The sequence below is a fragment of the Salmo trutta genome, chromosome 22 (assembly GCF_901001165.1).
Source record: "Salmo trutta chromosome 22, fSalTru1.1, whole genome shotgun sequence".
In the NCBI taxonomy this organism is placed as follows: Eukaryota; Metazoa; Chordata; class Actinopteri; order Salmoniformes; family Salmonidae; genus Salmo; species Salmo trutta.
Genome location: NC_042978.1, coordinates 22,850,757 through 22,873,840, shown reverse-complemented (window position 1 = coordinate 22,873,840; position 23,084 = coordinate 22,850,757). Strand labels below are relative to the sequence as shown.

Here is a 23,084-nt window from a genome sequence, read left to right as displayed (position 1 = left end):
TATGAAACGCATAATTGTGATGATGTGGCAGGTGACACTTTGCTTCTTGAAAATCCTATGTTTTGAAAACTTGACAGCTGATATGCAAAACATTTTGGGACCGTATCAACAGTGGGCTAATGAAAAAAAATCACCAGAAGATAGTGTGTATTTCTCCTTAAATCTTTTAGTTTTATTTTCATCTCCATTCAATGTGGAGTTCCATTCCCTTAGGTCTTATGAGATGGAGGTTGATTAGCTCCCAGTCTGTCATGGGACCCACATTATCTCAAAGAGATGAGGGGAGGGAACATGGATCCCAGACATGGCTTAGGAATGGCCTGGTCGTTGCCGATAAGTTTTAAGGACACTAGAGATGGTGGGAATACTGAAAGATGAAGCAACAATGAGATTGTGTACTTCAAATTATCCACAGCCCCCAACAGCATAAATTACAGGAATGCACTGCAAGACTAGAAGATATACAATACCAGTCAAAGTTTTAGAACACCTACTCAAAAATAGTGAAGAGATCAAAACTATGAAATAACACATATGGAATCATGTAACCAAAAAAGTATTTAACAAATCAAAATATATTTTAGATTTGAGATTCTTCAAAGTAGCCACCCTTTGCCTTGATGACAGTTTGCACACTTGGCATTCTCTCAACCAGCTTCATGAGGTAATCACCTGGAATGCATTTCAATTAACAGGTGTGCCTTGTTAAATTAATTTGGGGAATTTCTTTCTTTCCTTAATGCGTTTGAGCCAACCAGTTGTGTTGTGACAAGGTAGGGGTGGTATACAGAAGATAGCCCTATTGGGTAAAAGACCAAGTCCATATTATGGCAAGAACAGCTCAAATAAGCAAAGAGAAACGACAGTCCATCATTACTTTAAGACATGAAGGTCAGTCAATCCGGAAAATTTCAAGAACTTTGAACGTTTATTCAAGTGTAGTCGCAAAAACCATCAAGCGCTATGATGAAACTGGCTCTCATGAGGACCGCCACAGGAAAGGAAGATCCAGAGTTACCTCTGCTGCAGAGGATAAGTTAATTATAGTTAAATATTTTTTTACATTTTTTTTATTTCACCTTTATTTAACCAGGTAGGCCAGTTGAGAACAAATTCTAATTTACAACTGCAACCTGGCCAAGATAAAGCAAATCACTGCGACACAAACAACAACACAGAGTTACACATGGAAAAACAAACGTACAGTCAATAACACAATAGGAAAATATATATATATATACAGTGTGTGCAAATGAGGTAAGGCAATAAATAGGCTGTAGTGGCGAAGTAATTACAATTTAGCAATTAAACACTGGAGTGATAGATGTGCAGAAGATGAATGTGCAAGTAGAGATACTGGGGTGCAAAGGAGCAACAACAAAAAAATAACATGGGGATGAGGTAGTTGGATGGGCTATTTACAGATGGGCTATGTACAGGTGCTGTGAGCTGCTCTGACAGCTGATGCTTAAAGTTAGTAAGGGAGATATGAGTCTCCAGCTTCAGGGATTTTTGCAATTCGTTCCAGTCATTGGCAGCAGAGAACTGGAAGGAAAGGCGGCCAAAGGAGGAATAGGCTTTGGGGGTGACCAGTGAAATATACCTGCTGGATCGCGTGCTACGGGTGGGTGCTGCTATGGTGACCAGTGAGCTGAGATAAGGCGGGGCTTTACCAAGCAAAGACTTATAGATGACCTGGAGCCAGTGGGTTTGGCGACGAATATGAAGTGAGGGCAGCCAACGAGAGCATACAGGTCGCAGTGGTGGGTAGTATATGGGGCTTTGGTGACAAAACAGATGGCACTGTGATAGACTGCAGCCAATTTGCTGAGTAGAGTGTTGGAGGCTATTTTATAAATGACATCGCCGAAGTCAAGGATCAGTAGGATAGTCAGTTTATGAGGGTATGTTTGGCAGCATGAGTGAAGGATGCTTTGTTGAGAAATAGGAAGCCGATTCTAGATTTAATTTTGGATTGGAGATGCTTAATGTGAGTCTGGAAGGAGAGTTTACAGTCTAACCAGACACCTAGGTATTTGTAATTGTCCACATATTCTAAGTCAGAACCGTCCAGAGTAGTGATGCTGGACAGGTTGGCAGGTGCGGGCAGCGATCGGTTGAAGAGCATGCATTTAGTTTTACTGTAACGATCATCTGAAAGAGGGGACCAAGATGCAGCGTGGTGAGTGTTCATATTGAAGTTTTAATAATACAAAACACTTGAACATAAGAAACAAACGAACGCCAACAGTTCTGTCAGGTGCAAACCACACAACAGAAACAACTACCCACAAAACCCCAAAGGAAAACAGGCTGCCTAAGTATGGCTCCCAATCAGCGACAACGATGTACAGCTGTCCCTGATTGAGAGCCATACCAGGCCAAAACAAAGAAATACAAAAACATAGAAAAAAGGACATAGAATGCCCACCCAAATCACACCCTGACCAAACCTAAATAGAGACATAAAAAGGCTCTCTCAGGTCAGGGTGTGACATTTACTTGCATTTAAGAGCAGTTGGAGGCCATGGAAGGAGAGTTGTATGGCATTGAAGCTCGTCTGGAGGTTAGTTAACACAGTGAAGGGCCAGAAGTATACAAAATGGTGTTGTCTGGGTAGAGGTGGATCAGAGAATCACCAGCAGCAAGAGCGACATCATTGATGCGTACAGAGAAGAGAGTCGACCCGAGAATTGAACCCTGTGGCACCCCCATAGAGACTGCCGGAGGTCCGGACAACAGGCCCTCCGATTTGACACACTGAACTCTGTCTGAGAAGTAGTTGGTGAACCAGGCGAGGCAATCATTTGAGAAACCAAGGCTGTTGAGTCTGCCGATAAGAAAATGCTTCACAGTATTCAAGTAACACGAATCTCAATATCAACTGTTCAGAGGAGACTGCGTGAATCAGGCCTTCATGGTCAAATTGCTGCAAAGAAACCACTACTAAAGTATACAAATAAGAAGAGACTTGCTTGGGCCAAGAAACTTGAGCAATGGCCATTAGACCGGTGTAAATCTGTCCTTTGGTCTGATGAGTCCAAAGTTTTGATTTTTGGTTCCAACCGCCGTGTCTTTGTGAGACGCAGAGTAGGTGAACGGAGGATCTCACTTGAGGTTCCCACCGTGAAGCGTTAAGGAGATGGTGTGATGGTGTGGGGTTGTTTAACTGGTGACACTGTCTGTGATTTATTTATAATTCAAAGCACACTTAACCAGCATGGCTACCACAGCATTCTGCAGCAATACTCCATCCCATCTGGCTTGTGATTAGTGGGACTATCATTTGTTTTTCAACAGGACAATGACCCAACACACCTCCAGGCTGTGTAATGGCTATTTGACCAAGAATGAGAGTGATGGAGTGCTGCATCAGATGACCTGGCCTCCGCAATCACCCAACCTCAACCCAATTGAGATGGTTTGGGATGAGTTGGACTGCAGAGTGAAGGTAAATCAGCCAACAAGTGCTCAGCATATGTGGGAACTCCTTCAAGACTGTTGGAAAAGCATTCCAGGTGAAGCTGGTGAAGAGAATGCCAAGAGTGTGCAAAGCTGTCATTTTAGTCCCATTCTCCCCTGGGTGTAAAGAGACCAGGAGTTGCACCAACAGTGTTAGGGGTGTGTAAATACTTTGAAGAATCTCAAATATAAAGTAGATTTTGATTTGTTGAAACTTTCTTGGTTACTACATGATTTCATGTGTTATTTCATAGTTTTGATGTCTTCACTATTATTCTACAATATAGAAAATAATACAAATAAAGAAAAACCCTTGATTTTTTAGTTAACTAGGCAACTCAGTTAAGAACAAATTCTTATTTACAATGACGGCCAACCCCAGACAGCGCTGGGCCAATTGTGTGCCGCCCTATGGGACTCACAATCACAGCTGGATGTGATAGCCTGGATTTGAACCAGAGACTCTAGTGATTCCTCTTGTACTGAGATGTAGGTTCTTAGATCACTGTGCCACTCAGGAGCCCAATGAATGAGTAGGTGTGTCCAAACATTTGACTGGTACTGTATGTAAGGAGTGTTTGTACAGTATGTGTGTTTGTATGGGTGCCTGTGAGAATTTTCTTTGTAAAGTATACATATGCATATGATATGTACTACAGGCAAATAATAAATATAAACTATGCTATGGGACATGTTTGTGTGTGATTTATTTTGTGGTGTCTTAGAATAGAAACTGCTTGGTTTTAGCTAACAAATGTACTCTGGTTTGCAAACCCTTCAATCACAAGCAATGTGTGTTGTTTCTACAAAATGTTACCCTTACATTTCCGGAATTAACCAACCAACAAACAGTTGCACATTGTGAACTTGTAATTGAAAATATGTCCAGTAGAGGGACATGATATTAATTATAAACTTGCCTCCATTGTCAAAACACAACCAATATTTACAACAGAGTATATAAAAAAAAATGAATAGTAAAACAACATTCACAATTGCTTTACATAAGACATTGACCTATTCGGTGCAGTGTCCAACTCAGAATTGTAGCACACTTTTATACGTAGACAGAGCCAAGTAGTAATCCTAAAGTAGTATTCAAGTAGAAAAACGATAATACATCTGTGTACGTGAGGATTTACATTTTCTACACAATCTGCTTACCGAACCTCCCTGCAGCCATGCGCCACACTGAGAAAGCCTTTGGGAGGAAGCTGCCTTTGATGAAGGCCCTCTTGTCACTCTCCCTAACCAGAATACACTGCTGAAAGAAATAGGAAGTATATATATATATATCTCCCTAACCCTGTTGTGGTTAGGCGTTCTTTGGCTGCAAGCACTTTTTTTCTGAATCATCTCTCGAGAACAAAAGGGAAATATCTCTTTGCCATATCTATGAGAAAGGTAACACATTCAAATTCCAGTGTAGATAGAGGTCATGTTCCAAGAGTTGGGGATGACACAGGTCAAAGGCTCTCTGGACACTATTTTCATGTCCAAAAAGTTTTTAGTCCCCTTCTCCCCTGGGTGTAAAGAGACCAGGAGTTGCACCAACAGTGTTAGGGGTGTGTAGATGTTGATCAACTCTTAATGCAGTGGGCCACAGGGCAACTTAGTGAGACAATCCTGTTAGGAAATCAGACAGTAACAGAGGATGAGTTCGTACATTGTCGCTCTCTCTCTCTTTCTCTCTCTCTTGTTCTTTCTTTTTTTCTCACTCTCGTTCTCCCCCCACCACCCCTCTCTCTCTCTCTCGCTGGGATCTAGCTGATTGTGAAAAACATTCAGTGCCAGTTGAAATGTTTGTTGACTTTCGTCACCTTGAACCCTGGATAATGACTAGACAGCCCACATCTTACTGGAACTAAATGTCTCCCTTGTAAAGAGACTCTATGTGTCTCAATGGGCCTATTACTGGTTAAATAAAGGTTAATTAAATAAAATTAAATAAAATGATTGTTCCACTGCTTTGTGTTTGGATAGAATCAACAGACTCAGTTGCAGAGGCAATGAAACAGCTATAAAGGAAGGAGACATAAGGGGTGACACTGGTATGAGGGTGAGTGAGAGAATGGTCAAAATAAGGTATTGATAAGAGCAATGAATCATAGTGAGGATGTCTAAAGATATGGGGAAAATGAACCTGGATTGATTTATTATTAATCAGCCCATGTGGAATCTCAATCAGGGTTATCAATGTATTTTCTATCGAAACCATGTTTAGGGTCATCACTTTTAGATGTAACTTCCTTCCAATGCGCACCAGAAGTTCTCAACAGTAATACTGTATCATATTTCAATATACATCATGCGACATACACGCCCCCCCCTCCCCCCTCCCCCCTCCCCCCTCCTGCGCGCTCAAGTTGTGGAAAACTGTTTGACAATTCAGAATTGCCAGAAATCCAGGAGTATCTGAAAAACAGCCTATTTAAAATCCATAACCATTATACACGTTCTGACATCCTTTAATGGACAGGATTCCTACATTTGTCATTTCAAACCATATCAAATCTAGCCTACATCTGAATCGGCTGCGCTTCAGGACAACCGTGAAGATTAACTGATAATTACGTTCAATCGGATACCTACCTGACTACTTGTGTCTTAGTGACTGTATCCCGATTTATTAAAGCAGTCTCTTCACTTTGCTTGCAATAATTATCAAACTTATTTAAGCGACAACACGATGAGATGCACACAACCAGGAAGAAGCCAAACAAATAGTTATATTAGCTATTACATAGCCATTCACAGTTTGACTACACTGATATTTATGCAGTGTGTTTTCTTCTAATAAATATTGACGTTTTCTCGCTTTTGAAAGAAAAATAACACTGCCATTCAAAGCGCCAAAATTCGAAAATATGACTGTCGGACAAAAAAAGGACATGTTCCTCCTACTCACCTAACGGTTGCAGGCTATGGTTTTGCTTTTCTCCATGTGGCCTGCACAAGCGTGTGATTGTTTGAAGTTCGTGTTTTAATGTTCATTGCACTGTCAATTTGCAAAGGAATAACAATATATATACGAATTATATAATAATCGCCTATCTAAGTGGTGAGTGGCCTATTATTTCATGCAGATATTATTAGTGTTGGTTATATATCAAATAATGTTGTCTAACATGTGCCATAATCGCTTCTGAAGTATCTTATAAGTATTACTGTAATTGTAAGTGAGGCATGCCGAGATGCTGTTTGAATGTGAAATTAGGGTGGCCTATAGACAGACATTCGATGGCTTGAATAGCCCCATAAAATAAAGCAACTCTATAGTCACATCAAAACTAACATTATGTGATTTCGTAATCACACTGATATTACAAGACACTCAATTCAGAAGTAACGGGGATGTCATATAGGCCATGTTTGGATATGACTAACAATATTTTGCAGCATTTTTCATTTTGAACACTATGTAGGCTATTTGCGCTCCAGCTCAGATATTTAATTCCAATATATAGGCCTACTTTCAATAGCCTATATTTTCCTCTAATGACAGTAAAGGAAAGGGTATAGTGTAATGCACAATTATTCATGTAGGTGCATTGATCACAACTGTAGTGCTGAGGAGCCTAGGCTATCATGAAAGCATGGGGATCTAGATAAAAAGGTCAAATGCTAAAAAAAACGACAAAACAATCGAATAATCAGTAGACAACTGAATTTATTCGTCTCACAAATGACAACAGTGCATTGATTAGCAATATTCAAATAGAAGACAATACAGAAAAATGACGGCCGTTTACATTCTATTTCAACCAAATTTTGACCTGACACGCCAATCAGAAAATTAAACAAACAGGTTAAACAATGCAGACCTGTAGTCAGTTGCTGTCTTTGGTACAAAATAAAACGTCAATATTAGCAAACGCATGCTTTCACAGTTCATTACAAAATGTACTTGTTTCCCTATTTACAAAGTGCAAATAAAATCGAAGAGAATCGCCACATCAGTCAGGCTACCATTAGATTGATCATTTATTACCAATGGTCTGCATGGAAAAGGAGAAGAAAGGTATAGGCTACAGCTTTTTAGTCAACATATCATACGTTGAATTAACCATGACAAATGGGACAAAATAAGACATTTGCTATGGTGCACAAGAGTACAATGGATTAAGAGGGTCATCTTTTTAAATTGTTACAGCCTACAGAAGTTAAACGATACAACGTTGTTCCTCATTTCATTTGAAATGGTCGTTATAGCCTACTAAACACATCTCAAATTCAGTTTTTATATTATTGGGATTTAATTGAATTTGAAAGACAATTTCCTCTTCACTTTAAACCAGCCGTTAGGCTTGTACCACTATAGGCAACATCCCAAAACGTGACATCATGTTGCCGTTCGAGATGTTGAGTTGTTAGGGTATTGTTGTGGGCCTAAAAGTTTTAAATGGATTAAAATTATTGTTATAGTTCCAGTGGCATATAATCTTGTCACATTTGTTTCGCAATGGAGCAAACTGGAGTCAAAACCTATATGGAATGTGTTCTTATCAGGTTACAAGGAAACGTAACTCGACCTGAGTTCATGATAGCCTTTATGGTTGAAATTGAGGCTATCATGTCTGAAAACATCCAAACACATTGTAACAAAGGAGAGGTAGATTACATGTTTGCTACTCTCTCCACCTCTTTATCCCAGTAAGGATTGTCCCATGTATATTCATAAATTCATGTGCGCCTGAATGTATTGCGCAATGGATACTCTATTGTTCATAGTCGCCAAATCATAAGGTGTATGGCCTCCGGAGTTGTGCCTTGCGGCGTCCTTCGTACAACCAACAAGGAGCTGAACCACATCAAGATAGCCTTCTCTTGCGGCTAGATGCAATGGAAGATTGCCGTCCTTGTCCAAGAGGTTGACGTCTGCGCCATGATCTATCAGGACGCGTAGGGTGTCCACATATCCATCCCTTGCAGCATCATGAGTGATAGTGAGACCCCTGACATGGTCGCGCACGTTTGGATTTGCGTTCGCCCTCAGCAGCGCCTCCGCGATGGCTGGGTTACCAAGTTTCATCACCTGTAAAATATAATGAGAAGAGGGATAGAGCAGGATAATTACACACAAGTAAGAATATAAAGACAAAATGTACCCTATAGGAAGTAAAAGCTACGGTTTTAATAGAAAATAGAAATCATTTAGGGATATGTTGCAGAGACACAGGTCTAGATTTACACCTATGTTTTCAAAAGGAATGTTCAAAAATAAATCGAACCCACAAAAATATTTATCAGTCCTGGGATATAATTTATTATCTTAACCTTTCTTATTCTTCTTCAGACCTAAATGCTGTAGACCAATTACTGTCGGATAAACAGCCGTACACTTAATTAAATCATAGAGCCTTAGTTGATCATCAGTATATAACTAAGTTTCATGATAGGCCTATATATTTTTCATTTGGAAGAGAGGAGCGATACGAATAGCTTATTACAGTTTTGTGACAGTTTTTTGTATTACACAGTTTTGTGTCGTAGGCCTACTTAGATGGTCGTTTTTTAAATAAGGTCAAGCTTTGAGCGCTTTGAATAAAGTATGCCAATTTGTAAATTGTTATTATACATTCAACAGGCTAAAGCAACTTGTCCTAAATCTCTCAAAAACGTGTGTTATGGTTCAGTCAATGAACCATACTTGAACCACTTTTAGCATTTTCATCTGTGCCCTTTGGCCTATGACATGGTAAGAGATTAGCCTATCTGAAAATCTATGCAGCATGGTCATATGAACAGGCTGTCCAAATCAACCAAGTCTTTCACAATCTGCAATTTCTTCGTTTTTCATATTAGTTTGATTGTGTAATTTGACAAAACAATAAACTGTAGTTACATTCCTATAGCAAACATAGCATTTTGGGACTCCCATGTGGTTCAAGGAAGTTATTCAAAGGTATCGGTCAAGGAGGTAACAATACAAGCAAAGCAGTACCGTATAAGTTCTCAACCACCATAATTTAAGTATGAGATGAAAAAACAGATCATTTTAACAATAGGTCTATAATTCGAGAAATATTCTTGTTGAAAACTATAAAAGTTTTCATAGGCCTATTTGAGTGTGCATGCGGGCCCAAAGTGGTGCATGGGGTCATGCAGGGTCTTGATGTTTCTATATTATCTTCTTTATCACTACTGATCAATGATCGAAGGCACACATTATTCTTAAAAATACCAAAACATAATCACATTGTTCAATGAGTTTTCATAGTGAACCCATCTTCATTCAGAAATATAACGCTGCTAAACCTTTAGCCTACAGAATGTGTAAAACAACAACATTACATTGCATTTAGAGTGTTGTATTCTGTATTTCACGTCTCTGGTAAATCATATATAAATCATGAATCTACACTGGGTTTTTTAGTGGTTCAGATAGTGCTACTAAATTAAGGCCTATAAGTCACTTTAAAGCCCTCTAATTCCATAAATCATACAATAACAATATGACATCCAACATAGTAGTCTATGCTTTATAAGGCCTTGAAAATCACTCGGATTTTTTCAAGTAAGTCCAAGTTACAGAAATTGTATAGCCTACCTTTACCACTTTGTCACCAAAGCACACGTTTAGTCTATTTTACATTATGTCAATGCACAAATATGCTAAGATGTTGTAGTTTGAGTTGAAATCGATCATATAACTTCTGAATAGACTGAATAATGAATTTATAGATTTAGGCTTCATATAAAATGCTTTACCAACCTGTAACGGTGTCCTGCCGAATACATTGTTTGCATTAACATCTGCTCCGTTCTGTAATAACATCTCAACTTTTGCCAAGTCTCCTCTCGCAGATGCACTGCTCAGTCTGTTTGCCTCTCCAGTCATTCTTGGTGGACGAAAACAATAAAGAGAATAAGGTTATATAATACAGGTTAAAAACCTTGATAGGCCTCCTCTGTATGTGCTTGATTTTGGTGGTAAGTCTTGGTTGTGACACAAGGCACTGCTAAAGTGTAGTAAATAGTCTGTAGCCCTCTAAAAGAAATTGGTAGGCTACACTGCCAGGGTCCGCCTCCCTTTTTAATGCCATCCCACTGTAACAACTCGCTTCGGCACGGAAAACAACAGGGATGTCACGCCATTTCTAACTCAAATTCATGGTCATCATCACCTTCCTTAAAAATATATATTTTCATCACGTTGGATTGGTGTTTGGGATTTCCAGTAGTGGACCAAGATGCACGAAGTTGAAAAATGTAAAACCAATCGTCCAGCTGCAGAGTTGACGTTCATATTTATTATTGAACCCCGTTCACGTGCAGTCGGTAACATTTGAGATTCTAAAATAGAGTTCATGGATATTCCCCATGTTTATGTATAGGCTAGACCGGTGTTATTCCAGATGATTTTACCCAACTCTGCAGGTAGCATAGCCTACCCTCATTAGATTTTAACCTATAGCCTGGTAATGTATTCTAAATGCGGCGGGGGGGGGGGGGGGGGGTTATGTCCATGAAATGATATCATCAAACAGTTACAACGCATTAGGCTACAATTCACATTCAATGTCCAATTCGACCTAGAGTAAAAACCCATATTAAACTATTCTGTTACATAGACAGCCTACTCCGTTCGATAGTCTACTTCACTCTGGGACTGACAATATAGGTTAGCCTACAGGTGCAACTCCTCTGCAACTCCCCAAAATGCTGGTCTGCTGCTCTCAAAAGCGTTGCCTATGTCCTGTAACTGTATCCATGGCTGCCGTTTCGATAAGGGCTTGCAACTTTGTAGCGTCTGATTGCGGACTTGCTCTCTCTCCAGTCCCGGCTGAGAAAGAGAAGAAAAAATATTCTGACAACGTTAGGTTATCCAATGACATTTGGAGAGATGCTTGTTCAGACTTTTATGTAAACTTCCCGCCCATTTTCAAATGATGATACTTGGTCTGGATATCGTTCTTCTTTTGGTTCATTAATAGTAAAGCGTTTGTTCAGACAGTGCGCGGGAACAGTTTCGTCATTTGATAAGCAACGTTCTCTTCTTCCACTTAGCACAATGTAGCAGTATAGGCGACCATCTGTTACAATTCAAATAGTTAGGCTACTAAACTTTTGTAAAGGTGGGTACATAAAATAAAATCAACCACACCACGGAGTTTACGGGACTTAGTAGCGTTTCAAGTTCAGCCTGCAATAGGCATATGCCGGGTAGGTGTAGCCTAGTCGTGTAGGAATATTAAACAGAAAAGCTTACACGATTTTCGATTTATAGCCTAGCCTTCATATAACAAACCCCTACTTACTAGATACAACACCTCAGCATCATTTGTTGAATGAGTTCACTCATTTGATTGGTTGGTAGTCAATATTTAGATGGGAAAAAACGCTGGTTTTGACATCACTTATTTTTGAAATACAGAGCCATACGCCCACATAACAGTCGATGAGAGCAAGAGGAGGGCGGGACAAAAAAAGGCTGCAGTTCTGACGATAGCCTGGGCTTCTTTCCCGGTTGCAAGATCACATTTTCATAACCGAAGAATGCCACGGAGTGTTGTTCTAGAACAGTTAATATTGCTCTCTGGTTAGTCTCGGTAGCGCTCTCTGGCAAAGACAACAACGATAACCTATATCATAAGCATGATTGTTTTGCTATGAGGTCTGTATGCCTAGATGATGTATTGAAAGCCCAGTGTTTATAATTTCAACACCCCTTTGGTAAAATTAGGGATGGAAAATATTCATAGGCAGAGCTAGGATGCAATGATTTATATTCCATTAGATTGATAATTTGAACATATTTTAAAGCTATAGCTTTTAACCTACATTGTTAAAAGGCTCAATTGACAATAAAAAAACAACTGTACATTTTGCGTTACGATGGGGGGCAGCTGTAGGGCCTATCACACTAAGCACGGACCAACGCAGACGTCTTTTGGATGCATTTCTTTGGTCCTATCCAGACCGCCCGTCTTTTTAAATTTATTTTATTGGCGCGGTCCGAACCCGCCTTGATTTCAACATTCATAGATTTCTATGTTTGCTTAATCTTTGGTCCGGTTCGGACCGGCCTATATTTACCAAGGTAAAGTTGGTTTTATATTCACACATTCGGACATTCAACAGACATACAACAGACATTCAACAGACATTCAACAGACATTCAACAGACATTCAACAGACATTCAACAGACATTCAACAGACATTCGTCAAAATCCATTTAAACATGTAAAAATCAATAACTAATTCACCGTTTGTCACAGAATCATCAAACTAGAGATGATTTATTCTATAAATGTCTAGCATACTTTTACAATCTTTGTTTTGAGTAGAAATTCCAACTTTGACTTGATAGAAATACATAAAATCTAAAAAATGCCACTTAAAGCAGTATAAATCAATAACTAGTTTGCGGTTTGTCACAGAAACATCAAGGTAGGTGATATTTATTCTATAAATGTCTAGCATACTTTTACAACCTTTGTTTCTAGAAAAAATTCCAGTTTTGATTTTAAAGAAATACATCAAATCTATAAAATGCCATTTAAAGCGGTATAAATGAATAACTAATTCACCATTTGTCACAGAAACATCAAACTATGTATGATTTATTCTATAAATGTCTAGCATACTTTTACAACTTTTGTTTTGACTAAAAATTCCAGTTTGGATTTGATAGAAGGCATGTAGTCTGTCTAGGTCAAAGTTCTAACGAGTCTGTTATACCCTATTAGAAGGGGCCTGGCATGAACTTCTGCATCTTCAGTCATATTACATTTGATTACAGGAAAAAACTATGGGATGAAGGGGTCAGGCCTTCCTAACAAAGAAGACAGGTGGATGGATCAATAGAACCAAGAGGATCAACATGGACATTCCACAGGCGACATAAGGAAAACTAAGAGTGAACCATAACATACACAACCGTTCAAAAGTTTGGGGTCACTTAGAAATGTCCTTGTTTTTGAAAGAAAAGCAATTTTTTTGTCCATTAAAATAACATCAAATTGATCAGAAATACAGTGTAGACATTGTTAATGTTGTAAATGACTATTGTAGCTGGAAACGGTGAATTTTTTATGGAATATCTACATAGGTGTACAGAGGCCCATTATCAAATCAAATTTTATTTGCCAACATGCGCCGAATACAACAAGTGTTGACTTTACCGTGAAATGCTTACTTACAAGCCCTTAACCAACAGTGCAGTTCAAGAAGAAGAAAATATTTACCAAGTAGGCTAAAATAAAAAGTAATAATACAAAGTAACACAATAAGAATAACAATAATGAGGCTATATACAGGGGCACCGGTACCGAGTAGGTGTGCGGGGGTACAGGCTAGCTGAGGTCATCTGTACATATAGGTGGGGGCAAAGTGACTATGCATAGGTAACAAATAAACAGTGAGTAGCAGCAGTGTACAAGGGGGGTGTCAATGTAAATTGTGAATTGTTCAGGTGTCTAATGGCTTGGGGGTAGAAGCTGTTGAGGAGCCTTTTGTTCCTAGACTTGGCGCTCCGGTACCGCTTGCCGTGCAGTAGCAGAGAAAACAGTCTATAACTCGGGTGACTGGAGTCTCTGACAATTTTATGGGCTTTCCTCTGACACCACCTATTATATAGGTCCTGGATGGCAGGAAGCTTGGCCCCAGTGATGTACTGGGCCGTTCGCTCTACCCTCTGTAGTGCCTTACGGTTAGATGCTGAGCAGTTGCCATAACAGGCGGTGATGCAACCGGTCAGGATGCTCTCGATGGTGCAGCTGTAGAACCTTTTGAGGATCTGGGGGCCCATGCCAAATCTTTTCAGTCTCTTGAGGGAGAGACTGTGCCCTCTTCACGACTGTCTTGGTATGTTTGGACCATGATAGTTTGTTGGTGATGTGGACACCAAGGAACTTGAAATTCTCGACCCGCTCCACTACAGCCCCGTTGATGTAAATGGGGGCCTGTTCGGCCCGCCTTTTCCTGTAGTCCACGATCAGCTCCTTTGTCTTGGTCACATTGAGGGAGAGGTTGTTGTCCTGGCACCACACTGCCAGGTCTCTGACCTCCTCCCTATAGGCTGTCTCGTCGTTGTCGGTGAAACATATTCCTCACAAGTCCTCAACTGGCAGCTTCATTAAATAGTACCCGCAAAACACCAGTCTCAACGTCAACAGTGAAGAGGCGACTCCAGGATGCTGTCCTTCTAGGCAGAGTTGCAAAGAAAAAGCCATATCTCAGACTGGCCAATTAAAAGAAAAGATTAAGATGGGCAAAAGAACACAGACACTGGACAGAGGTATGGCTTTTTCTTTGCAACTCTGCCTAGAAGGCCAGCATCCTGGAGTTGCCTCTTCACTGTTGATGTTGAGACTGGTGTTTTGCGGGTACTATTTAATGAAGCTGCCAGTTGAGGACTTGTGAGGAATATGTTTCTCAAACTAGACACTCAAATGTACTTGACCTCTTGCTCAGTTGTGCACCGGGGCCTCCCACTCCTCTTTCTATTCTGGTTAGAGCCAGTTTGAGCTGTTCTGTGAAGGGAGTAGTACACAGCGTTGTACAGGATCTTCAGATTCTTGGCAGTTTCACACATGAAATAGCCTTCATTTCTCAGAACAAGAATAGACTGACAAGTTTCAGAAGAAAGTTACTTGTTTCTGGACATTTTGAGCCTGTAATCGAACCCACAACTACTGATGTTCCAGATACTCAACTAGTCTAAAGAAGGCCAGTTTTATTGCTTCTTTAATCAGAACAACAGTTTTCAGCTGTGCTAACATAATTGCAAAATGGTTTTCCAATGATTAATTAGCCTTTTAAAATGATAACTTGGATTATCTAACACAACGTGCCATTGGAACACAGGAGTGATGGTTGCTGATAACGGGCCTCTGTACACCTATGTAGATATTCCATAAAAAATCTGCCGTTTCCAGCTACAATAGTCATTTACAACATTAACAATGTCTATGCTGTATTTCTGATCAATTTGATGTTATTTTAATCGACCAAACAATTGCTTTTCTTTCAAAAACAAGGACATTTCTAAGTGACCCCAAACTTTTGAACAGTAGTGTTTGTTATGTTTCACTCTTGGTTTTCCTTATCTCCACTGTGAAATGTCCATGTTGATCCTCTTGGTTGTCTTGGTCCTCTTGATCCATCCGCCTGTCTTCTTTGTTAGTCCTACCTGACCCCTTCATCCCGTTGTTTTTTCCTGTAATCTAATTTAATATGACTGAAGATGCAGAAGTTTATGCCAGGCCCCTTCTAATGGGGTATAACAGACTTGTTAAAACTTTGACAACAAGCCCTCTAGACGGACTACATGCCCTCTATCAAATCAAAACTGGAATATTTAGTCAAAACAAAGATTGTAAAAGTATGCTGGACATTTATAGAATAAATAATACCTGGTTTGATGTTTCTGTGACAAACAGTGAATTAGTTATTGGTTCATTCTGCTTTAAATGGCATTTTATAGATTTTATGTATTTCTATAAAATCAAAACTGGAATATTTCCTCCAAACAAAGGTTGTAAAAGTATGCTAGGCATTTATTGAATAAATCGTATCTAGTTTGATGATTCTGTGACAAACGATGAATTAGTTATTGATTTTTACATTTTTAAATGGCTTTTGGCGAATGTCTGTTGAATGTCCGAATGTGTGAATATAAAACCAACTTTACCTCGGTCCTATATTTGGCCCAAATACAGACATCTATAATTGGTTTAGATTTGGCGCGGGCCTTTATTTGGCCCAAACATAGACATCTATATTTCACAGGTTTGGACAGCACAGCACAGTACAGTAGAGCACAGCAGACTACAGTACATTACAGTACAGTAAAGAAAAGTAGAGTATATTACAGTACAAAACAAAAGAGCACAATAGAGTACTGTAAAGTAAATAAAAGTATCGTTTAGTACAGTATAGTACAGTACAGTATAATGTACTGTATTGTACCCTACTCTGATTAAAATATACTCTGCTGAACTAAACTGTACTCTACTGTACTATATTAAACTGTACTGTACTCTACTGAATTAAACTCTACTGTACTCTACTGTACTCTACTGTACTGTACGTGAAATTTCCTTTCGTAGGATAGCCGGAGGCAAAGTCATTATTATGTGTCGGGTGATTAGTTGAGGCTTCTTATGTGCTTGACATCACTCCGAGCCCTTACCAAAACACAAAACAATGGCAGACAATTTCTCTCACCTTGGATCTAAAACCAGTAGTAGCTAACCACCAACTTCAATGACAGTTATCTTAAAATTAAAAGACATATCTAATATTCCCACACCCCAATAACATTGATGCCGAGGTGGGCTTGTTAGTTAGCTACAGGGTTTGAGTCACCTCAGCCATTTTTTTACCTTTATTTAACTAGGCAAGTCAGTTAAGAACAAATTCTTATTTACAATGACAGCCTACCACGGCCAAACCCGGATGACGCTGGGCCAATTGTGCGCCGCCCTATAGGACTCTCAATCACAGCCGGATGTTATACAGCCTGGATTCAAACCAGGGACTGTAGATGCTGTGCCTTAGGCCACTGCGCCACTCGGGAACCTATAGACATAGGCTTCAGGAGCTAGCTGGTTAGATATGATTCCACCACGGGCAACAACAACTGGCAACAAGTTTGTTTTCAGACAAATATGTTCAGCTCATAGTTTATCCACTGACCACCACATTTAGAAGGATAGCTAAATTACTAAAATGTTACTAGCAAACTAATCGTGATTTCATATTCTTTGATACATTTGGGTTAACTTGCTCATATCAAGTAACAGACAGTTTGTGGAAAGGTAAAAATAACAGTAAGTGAACTAGTTTTATGAATCGGACAGGGAAACTAAAATAGATATGTAGCTAGCTGGTGAGGCTTTCATTTATTCTCCAGTTAATTAAGCTGAAGCTCGGTTTCCCGAGTTGTTCGGTACTTCTATATCTACAATGCTTGCTGTTTGGGGTTTTAGGCTGGGTTTCTGTACAGCACTTTTTGACATTGGCTGATGTAAAAAAGGGCTTTATAAATACATTTGATTGATTGATTGACTTACTGCTCATGCTGGCAAGCAAGCTAAACAGACGGCTCTGCACCGCATCTGTGTGATGTCACACCCTAGAAGGCTCAACCAATCACCCACCATAAATCATGAACAATAACATTTTTGCAAGAGTATTTTTCTCCGCTCTGCTGACCAGTATTTTTCTCCACTCACATAGGAGTAATAAAGGCCTAGTGCACTAATTTGGTGTCCCAAAAATGTTTTCAATATTTTTTTGCAATATATATTTTAGCATTTTGATTCTTCAGCACTGCCTACTTCCCGCAGCTATGCATAGGAAAGGAGGAAATTGCCTTTGTTAGCATCCCTATTTGTCAGACATTTATGTAAGATTAATAGCCTAGCCTACTTAATGTACTTAATGTGGTGGAAAAGTACTCAATTGTTCAAGTAAAGATAGGAAAATGACTGAAGTAAAAGTGAAAGTCACCCAGTAAAATACTACTTGAGCAAAAGTCTAAAAGTATGTGGTGGTGGAAAAGTACAACATTGTCATACTTCAGGTGAATTCAGAAAGAGTGGGACATCATATAAACTGGGACAGCTTAATCCTGACACGTTTATTTCTTGATCTGACATAAAAAATCTTACATGTTGTTTCTAAACCCCATGACCAAAATTACATCCCTTCATTGGTGTGACATCATAGAGGGCTGGAAGCTCACCCAGCTCAGTGACAGCTTTTTTTCTGTTTTTCTGTTAAGGCTATAAAACGGTCATAAATAATGCACTGTGCCAAATTGTGATGTAAATGTGCATACTATAAACTGGTCAATCAAAACACATAAAAGAGTTGCCAATATTAGGTTTCAATTTTGTAATTCTGTTATTTTTTTTGTCATCCCACTTTACCATCCATAGCTAGCTAAAGTAAAACAGTATGGAATAGCTAAAGTGGGACAGACTCACAGTATAAGCTTTTTCAATAGAGGAAAGAGATCCAGTTCACATTACATTACCCTGTACTTAGGTTAGGCAGAACTCGGGTTCTTGTAGTACTATATCCTGTTCATGTATTTCTTGTACTGTTATTTGAGTGAATTCAGAAAAAGTGGGACACTTTTTGCATTTCTGTCATCCGACATCTAGCCAACATATTAGCCCAACACATGATAGATTTCTGAAATCGTCAGATGTTTCCTAATCACACACAACTGAATTGAATGGTGTCTCAGTTTATCTAACCTGCTGTCCCAGTCTACCGAATGCAAACTGAAAATAGGATTTTGACTCATTGTACACAAAACGGTGTGTCATGCCTCCTGTGAATTTGATATCAACATTTATTTTGTGTGTGATTAGGAAACATCTCAAGGATTTCAGAAATGTATCACGTGTTGGGTTAATATGTTGGATAGATGTCGAAGGAGGTTACAGAAGACTGAATTGCAAGAAGTCTCCCACTTATTCCGTATTCACCCGACATCAAATTCTTTATATTAAGCAAACCAGACGGCACCATGTTATTATTTTTTTAATTACAGACAGCCAGTGGCACATTCCAACACTCAGACATTATTTACAAACGCAGTATTTGTGACTGCCAGATTAGAGGCAGTAGGAATGACGAGTTATATTGATACGTGTGAATTGGACCACATTACTGTCCTGCCTGAGCCTCCGGGTGTCAGGGAAAATGTATGGGAGTAAAAAGTACATCTTTTCTTAACCTCTTAGATGTAATGGCAAAATGTTGATTTCCGCCTAAATAGACATACCCAAAAGTAACTGCTATTCATGTGTAATTGCATGATTCTGACATGCCAAAACTTGGGATATTTGGAAAGAAGATATCTGGGAGATTATGAGGAAATGATCAGAAGGTATGAGTTACATAGTTCAGAATACACAAGATCAAGCACACACAAAGTAACAGTTTTAAAAATATATATATATATTTTGAAAGTAATCTTTAATTGACAACCTATCAGTGAATTATTGATGCCCAGAGCTGGAAACACATTAGATCATGTGAACAATATAAGAAAAAAATGGGATTGATAGAACTAACAACTAGAAATGGGCAGATGTTTTAGTAAGTGGTGTCAGGTGTGGTCACAGGACGTTTCAAAATGTCCCTAAACCTCTCCAAATCAAATAAAATCAAATGTTATTGGTCACATACACGTGTTAAGCTGATGTTATTGCAGGTGTAGCGAAATGCTTGTGTTTCTCGCTCCAACAGTGCAGTAATATCTAACAAGTAATATCTAACAACTTCACAACAATACACACAAATCTAAGTAAAGGAATGGAATTAAGAATATATAAATATATGGATGAGCAATCTCAGAGCGGCATAGACTAAGACACAGTAGAATAGAATAGAATACAGTATATACATATGAGATGAGTAATGCAAAATATGTAACCATTTTTAGTGACTAGTGTTCCATTATTATAGTGGCCAGTGATTTCAAGTCTATCTATATAGGCAGCAGCCTCTAATGTGCTAGTGATGGCTATTTAACAGTCTGATGGCCTTGAGATAGAAGCTGTTTTTCAGTCTCTCGGTCCCAGCTTTGATGTACCTCGCCTTTTGGATGATAGCGGGGTGGACAGGAAGTGCCTCTGGTGGTTGTTGTCTTTTGATCTTTTTGGCCTTCCTGTGACATCGGGTGCTTTAGGTGTCCGGGAGGGCAGGTAGTTTGCCCCCGGTGATGCGTTGTGCAGACCGCACCATGCTATTTGTTCAGTATAAAAACACAATTTCTACCATTTCAACCTCACTCAAACATTGTGGTGGTGTTATGGGGTATCAAGTGTCCTTTCAACTTCTCTAAAGTGTCAGAACTGGATGTGCACCACCCTCTGGAGAGCCCTGCGGTTGCGGGCGGTGCAACAGAGTGACAGGATACTCTCAATTGTGCATCTGTCAAGGTTTGTGAGGGTTTCAGGTGCCAAGCCAAATTTCTTCAGCCTCCTGAGGTTGAAGAGGCACTGTTGCTCTTTTTTTCACCACACTGTCTGTGTGGGTGGACCATTTCAGTTTGTCAGTGATGTGTATGCCGAGGAATTTTCCACTTTCTCCACTGCGGTCCTGTTGATGTGGATAGGAGGGTGCTCCCTTTGCTGTTGCCTGAAGTCCACGTTCAGCTCCTTTGTTTTGTTGACATTGAGTGAGAGGTTATTTTCCTGGCACCATACTCCCAGAGCCCTCACCTCCTCCCTGTAGGCTGTCTCATCATTGTTGGTGATCAAGCCTACTACTGTTGTGTCTTCTGCAAACTTGATGATTGAGCTGGAGGTGTGCGTGGCCATGCAGCAATGGGTGAACAGGGAGTACAGGAGGGGGCTGAGCACGCACCCTTGTGGGGCACCAGTGTTGAGGATCAGCGAAGTGGAGGTGCTGTTTCCTACCTTCACCACCTGGGGGCGGCCCGTCAGGAAGTCCAGGACCCAAATGCACGGGGCGGGGTTCAGACCCTGGGCCTCGAGCTTAATGATGAGCTTGGAGGTACTATGGTGTTGAATCCTGAGCTGTAGTCAATGAACAGCATTCTTACATAGGTATGCCTCTTGTCCAGATGGGATAGGGCATCGTCTGTGGATCTATTGGGGCGGTAAGCAAATCCAAAATATTTTGGATCTGCCTCTGGAATCAGTTCAATTGCCCTGGGGGGTATGAACAAAGGATCCGATTCGAGAAAGTCATATTCCTGGTCGTAATACTGGTGAGTTGTCGCTGCTCTTATATCCAAAAGTTCTTCCCGGCTGTATGTAATAACACCAAAAAATGTCTGGCCTAGTAATGTAAGAAATAACACATTCGAAAAAAACAGTAAAATTGCCTAGGGGCTAGAAGCACGGCTGCCCTCTCTATAGGCACCATTTTCAGTAAGTGGCATGTGTCTGTAAATTAGATAATTGCTATTGTGCTATTACACGTTTGTAATCCCTAAACTCTATTTGTTCAGTATAAAAACACAATTTATACCATATCAACCTCACTCAAACACTGTAGTGGTGTTATGGGGTATCCAGGGTACATTCAAGTGTCCTTACAACATCTCCAAAGTGTCCGAATGTGGTAATTGTACTGTTTTTGCACACTGGATGTGCCTTAAAAGTTATTGTTCACAATAAAAACGAATGTCTACAACACCAACCTCTCTCAAACATTGTAGTGATGTAGGGGGACATACAGGGGATATCCAAGTTTTTTCATCATATTTTTCATGCACAAAGATTAGGTCATGCATCATCAGATAACATTGGCAATAGGCTAGATTTGTTCCAACCTAAGCATTCATTTCATACCCCCCATGTAGCTATAGCTCGAACACAGACCTGTTTGGTGAAAACGTTGTGTAAAATAAAAATGTTCACTCTCAGGGCTGCTGATCAATAACGGTAGGTCACAGGCAGACAAATAAGATATCCTCATGATCTGTGGAGTCCCGGCTTTCGGTGTGAATCAACGTATTCCGTGTTTATTTCGTTTACGCTTCACAGCGCTAACCGGAATGTAGGTAGCAGCCATCTTGAAATGAGGTCTGTGTACGTGCATTTGTATGCCCATATATGGTAGTAAGTCACACCAAAGATTATGCACAGATCAATAACCAAGACACTCAGCTTTCCGCAGACACACTGCTTTTGCAGATAGGGGCTACCGTTCACATACCAGACTGAATTGAACAACAACAAAAAAGGATCCTCAAGTATGAGGACTTTACATTTAAGAGGTTTAGGGTTAAATGTTGTGCATACAGTGAAGGCGCAAAGTTACAATGTTGCAGATAGAGCACTCTTGGATACTTTTTGTGCTTTATACGTTGCATTCTATCTGCAACATTCTGAACATTGTGGTAAAATGAACCATATACATAGAAAATAAAAGAGGCTTCTAGAGGCCAAAAGGCCGTTTTAGCATGGGCAGCGCCATTGAGGACTTCCACTATGCTTCCACCATTTTAAAGTAGTCAAAGTAGGCCCAGTCAACTTGGTGGGGATTCATATGGATTGTTGCCTCATTAGGCACTGTGCCCATGCTGTCACAGACACTAGATGGGTTAGCTGACAACGTCACAAAAAGGATGCGGACGCGTCAATGGGGAGTTGTTGTGATTCTGGATGGCCAGATAGCTACCAACAATTACAAGAAACTGCCATGTATGGGAATCATAAGTGACTCGTTTGAGCTAGTTTCATCTTGTTCTTGATACCATGTCTTGTTTTGAGGTGTTTTGGCTGATTTCATGTCAATGCTAATATGGCTCAAATTCGCTAGCTAGCTAACCAACAACTGTAATGATGTATTTGAGAGGTAACAAATGCTCATTGTGCAAATGTATTTGTGTTTTCAATAAACATTGGAGACAAAATATAATTTACATGTTGTCAACAATCTTTTAAAAATGTTTTATATATATTTTTTATTTCACCTTTATTTAACCAGGTTGGCCAGTTGAGAACAAGTTCTCATTTACAACTGCGACCTGGACAAGATAAAGCAAAGCAGTGCAACACAAACAACAACACATTTACACATGGAATAAACAAATGTACAGTCAATAACAGAATAATAATCTAAGCCAACCCTGTCTGTTTTCCCCATAGTTGCTCACGAGTCGGTTGTGTTGCTAAAC

The 23,084-nt window shown here is 39.7% G+C and overlaps 1 protein-coding gene across 6 annotated transcripts; it reads right to left on the bottom strand.

Moving 5' to 3' along the window:
* Window positions 1-7,112: 7,112 nt before the first annotated feature.
* Window positions 7,113-21,973, bottom strand: cdkn2c (cyclin-dependent kinase inhibitor 2C (p18, inhibits CDK4)). Of its 6 annotated transcripts, none has more exons than XM_029707254.1 (3): window positions 21,784-21,973; window positions 10,178-10,304; window positions 7,113-8,497 (listed from the first exon to the last, which is right to left on the bottom strand). In XM_029707254.1, the coding sequence occupies exons 2-3, from the start codon at window positions 10,301-10,303 to the stop codon at window positions 8,138-8,140; spliced, it is 486 nt and encodes a 161-aa protein (XP_029563114.1). In that variant the 5' UTR covers window position 10,304; window positions 21,784-21,973; the 3' UTR covers window positions 7,113-8,137. The 6 variants fall into 6 exon arrangements, with proteins under 6 accessions (XP_029563114.1, XP_029563115.1, XP_029563119.1 ...); XM_029707255.1 differs by lacking the exon at window positions 21,784-21,973 and adding an exon at window positions 11,724-12,054; XM_029707259.1 differs by lacking the exon at window positions 21,784-21,973 and adding an exon at window positions 11,677-11,691.
* Window positions 21,974-23,084: the final 1,111 nt, after the last annotated feature.

Excerpts from the sequence above, each read along its gene's own strand:
- cdkn2c (XM_029707254.1), bottom strand. The coding sequence starts at position 10,303 with ATGACTGGAGAGGCAAACAGACTGAGCAGTGCATCTGCGAGAGGAGAC. Across the intron at positions 8,498-10,177 it reads TCGGCAGGACACCGTTACAG|GTGATGAAACTTGGTAACCC; the intron begins GTTGGTAAAGCA and ends TATATTTTACAG.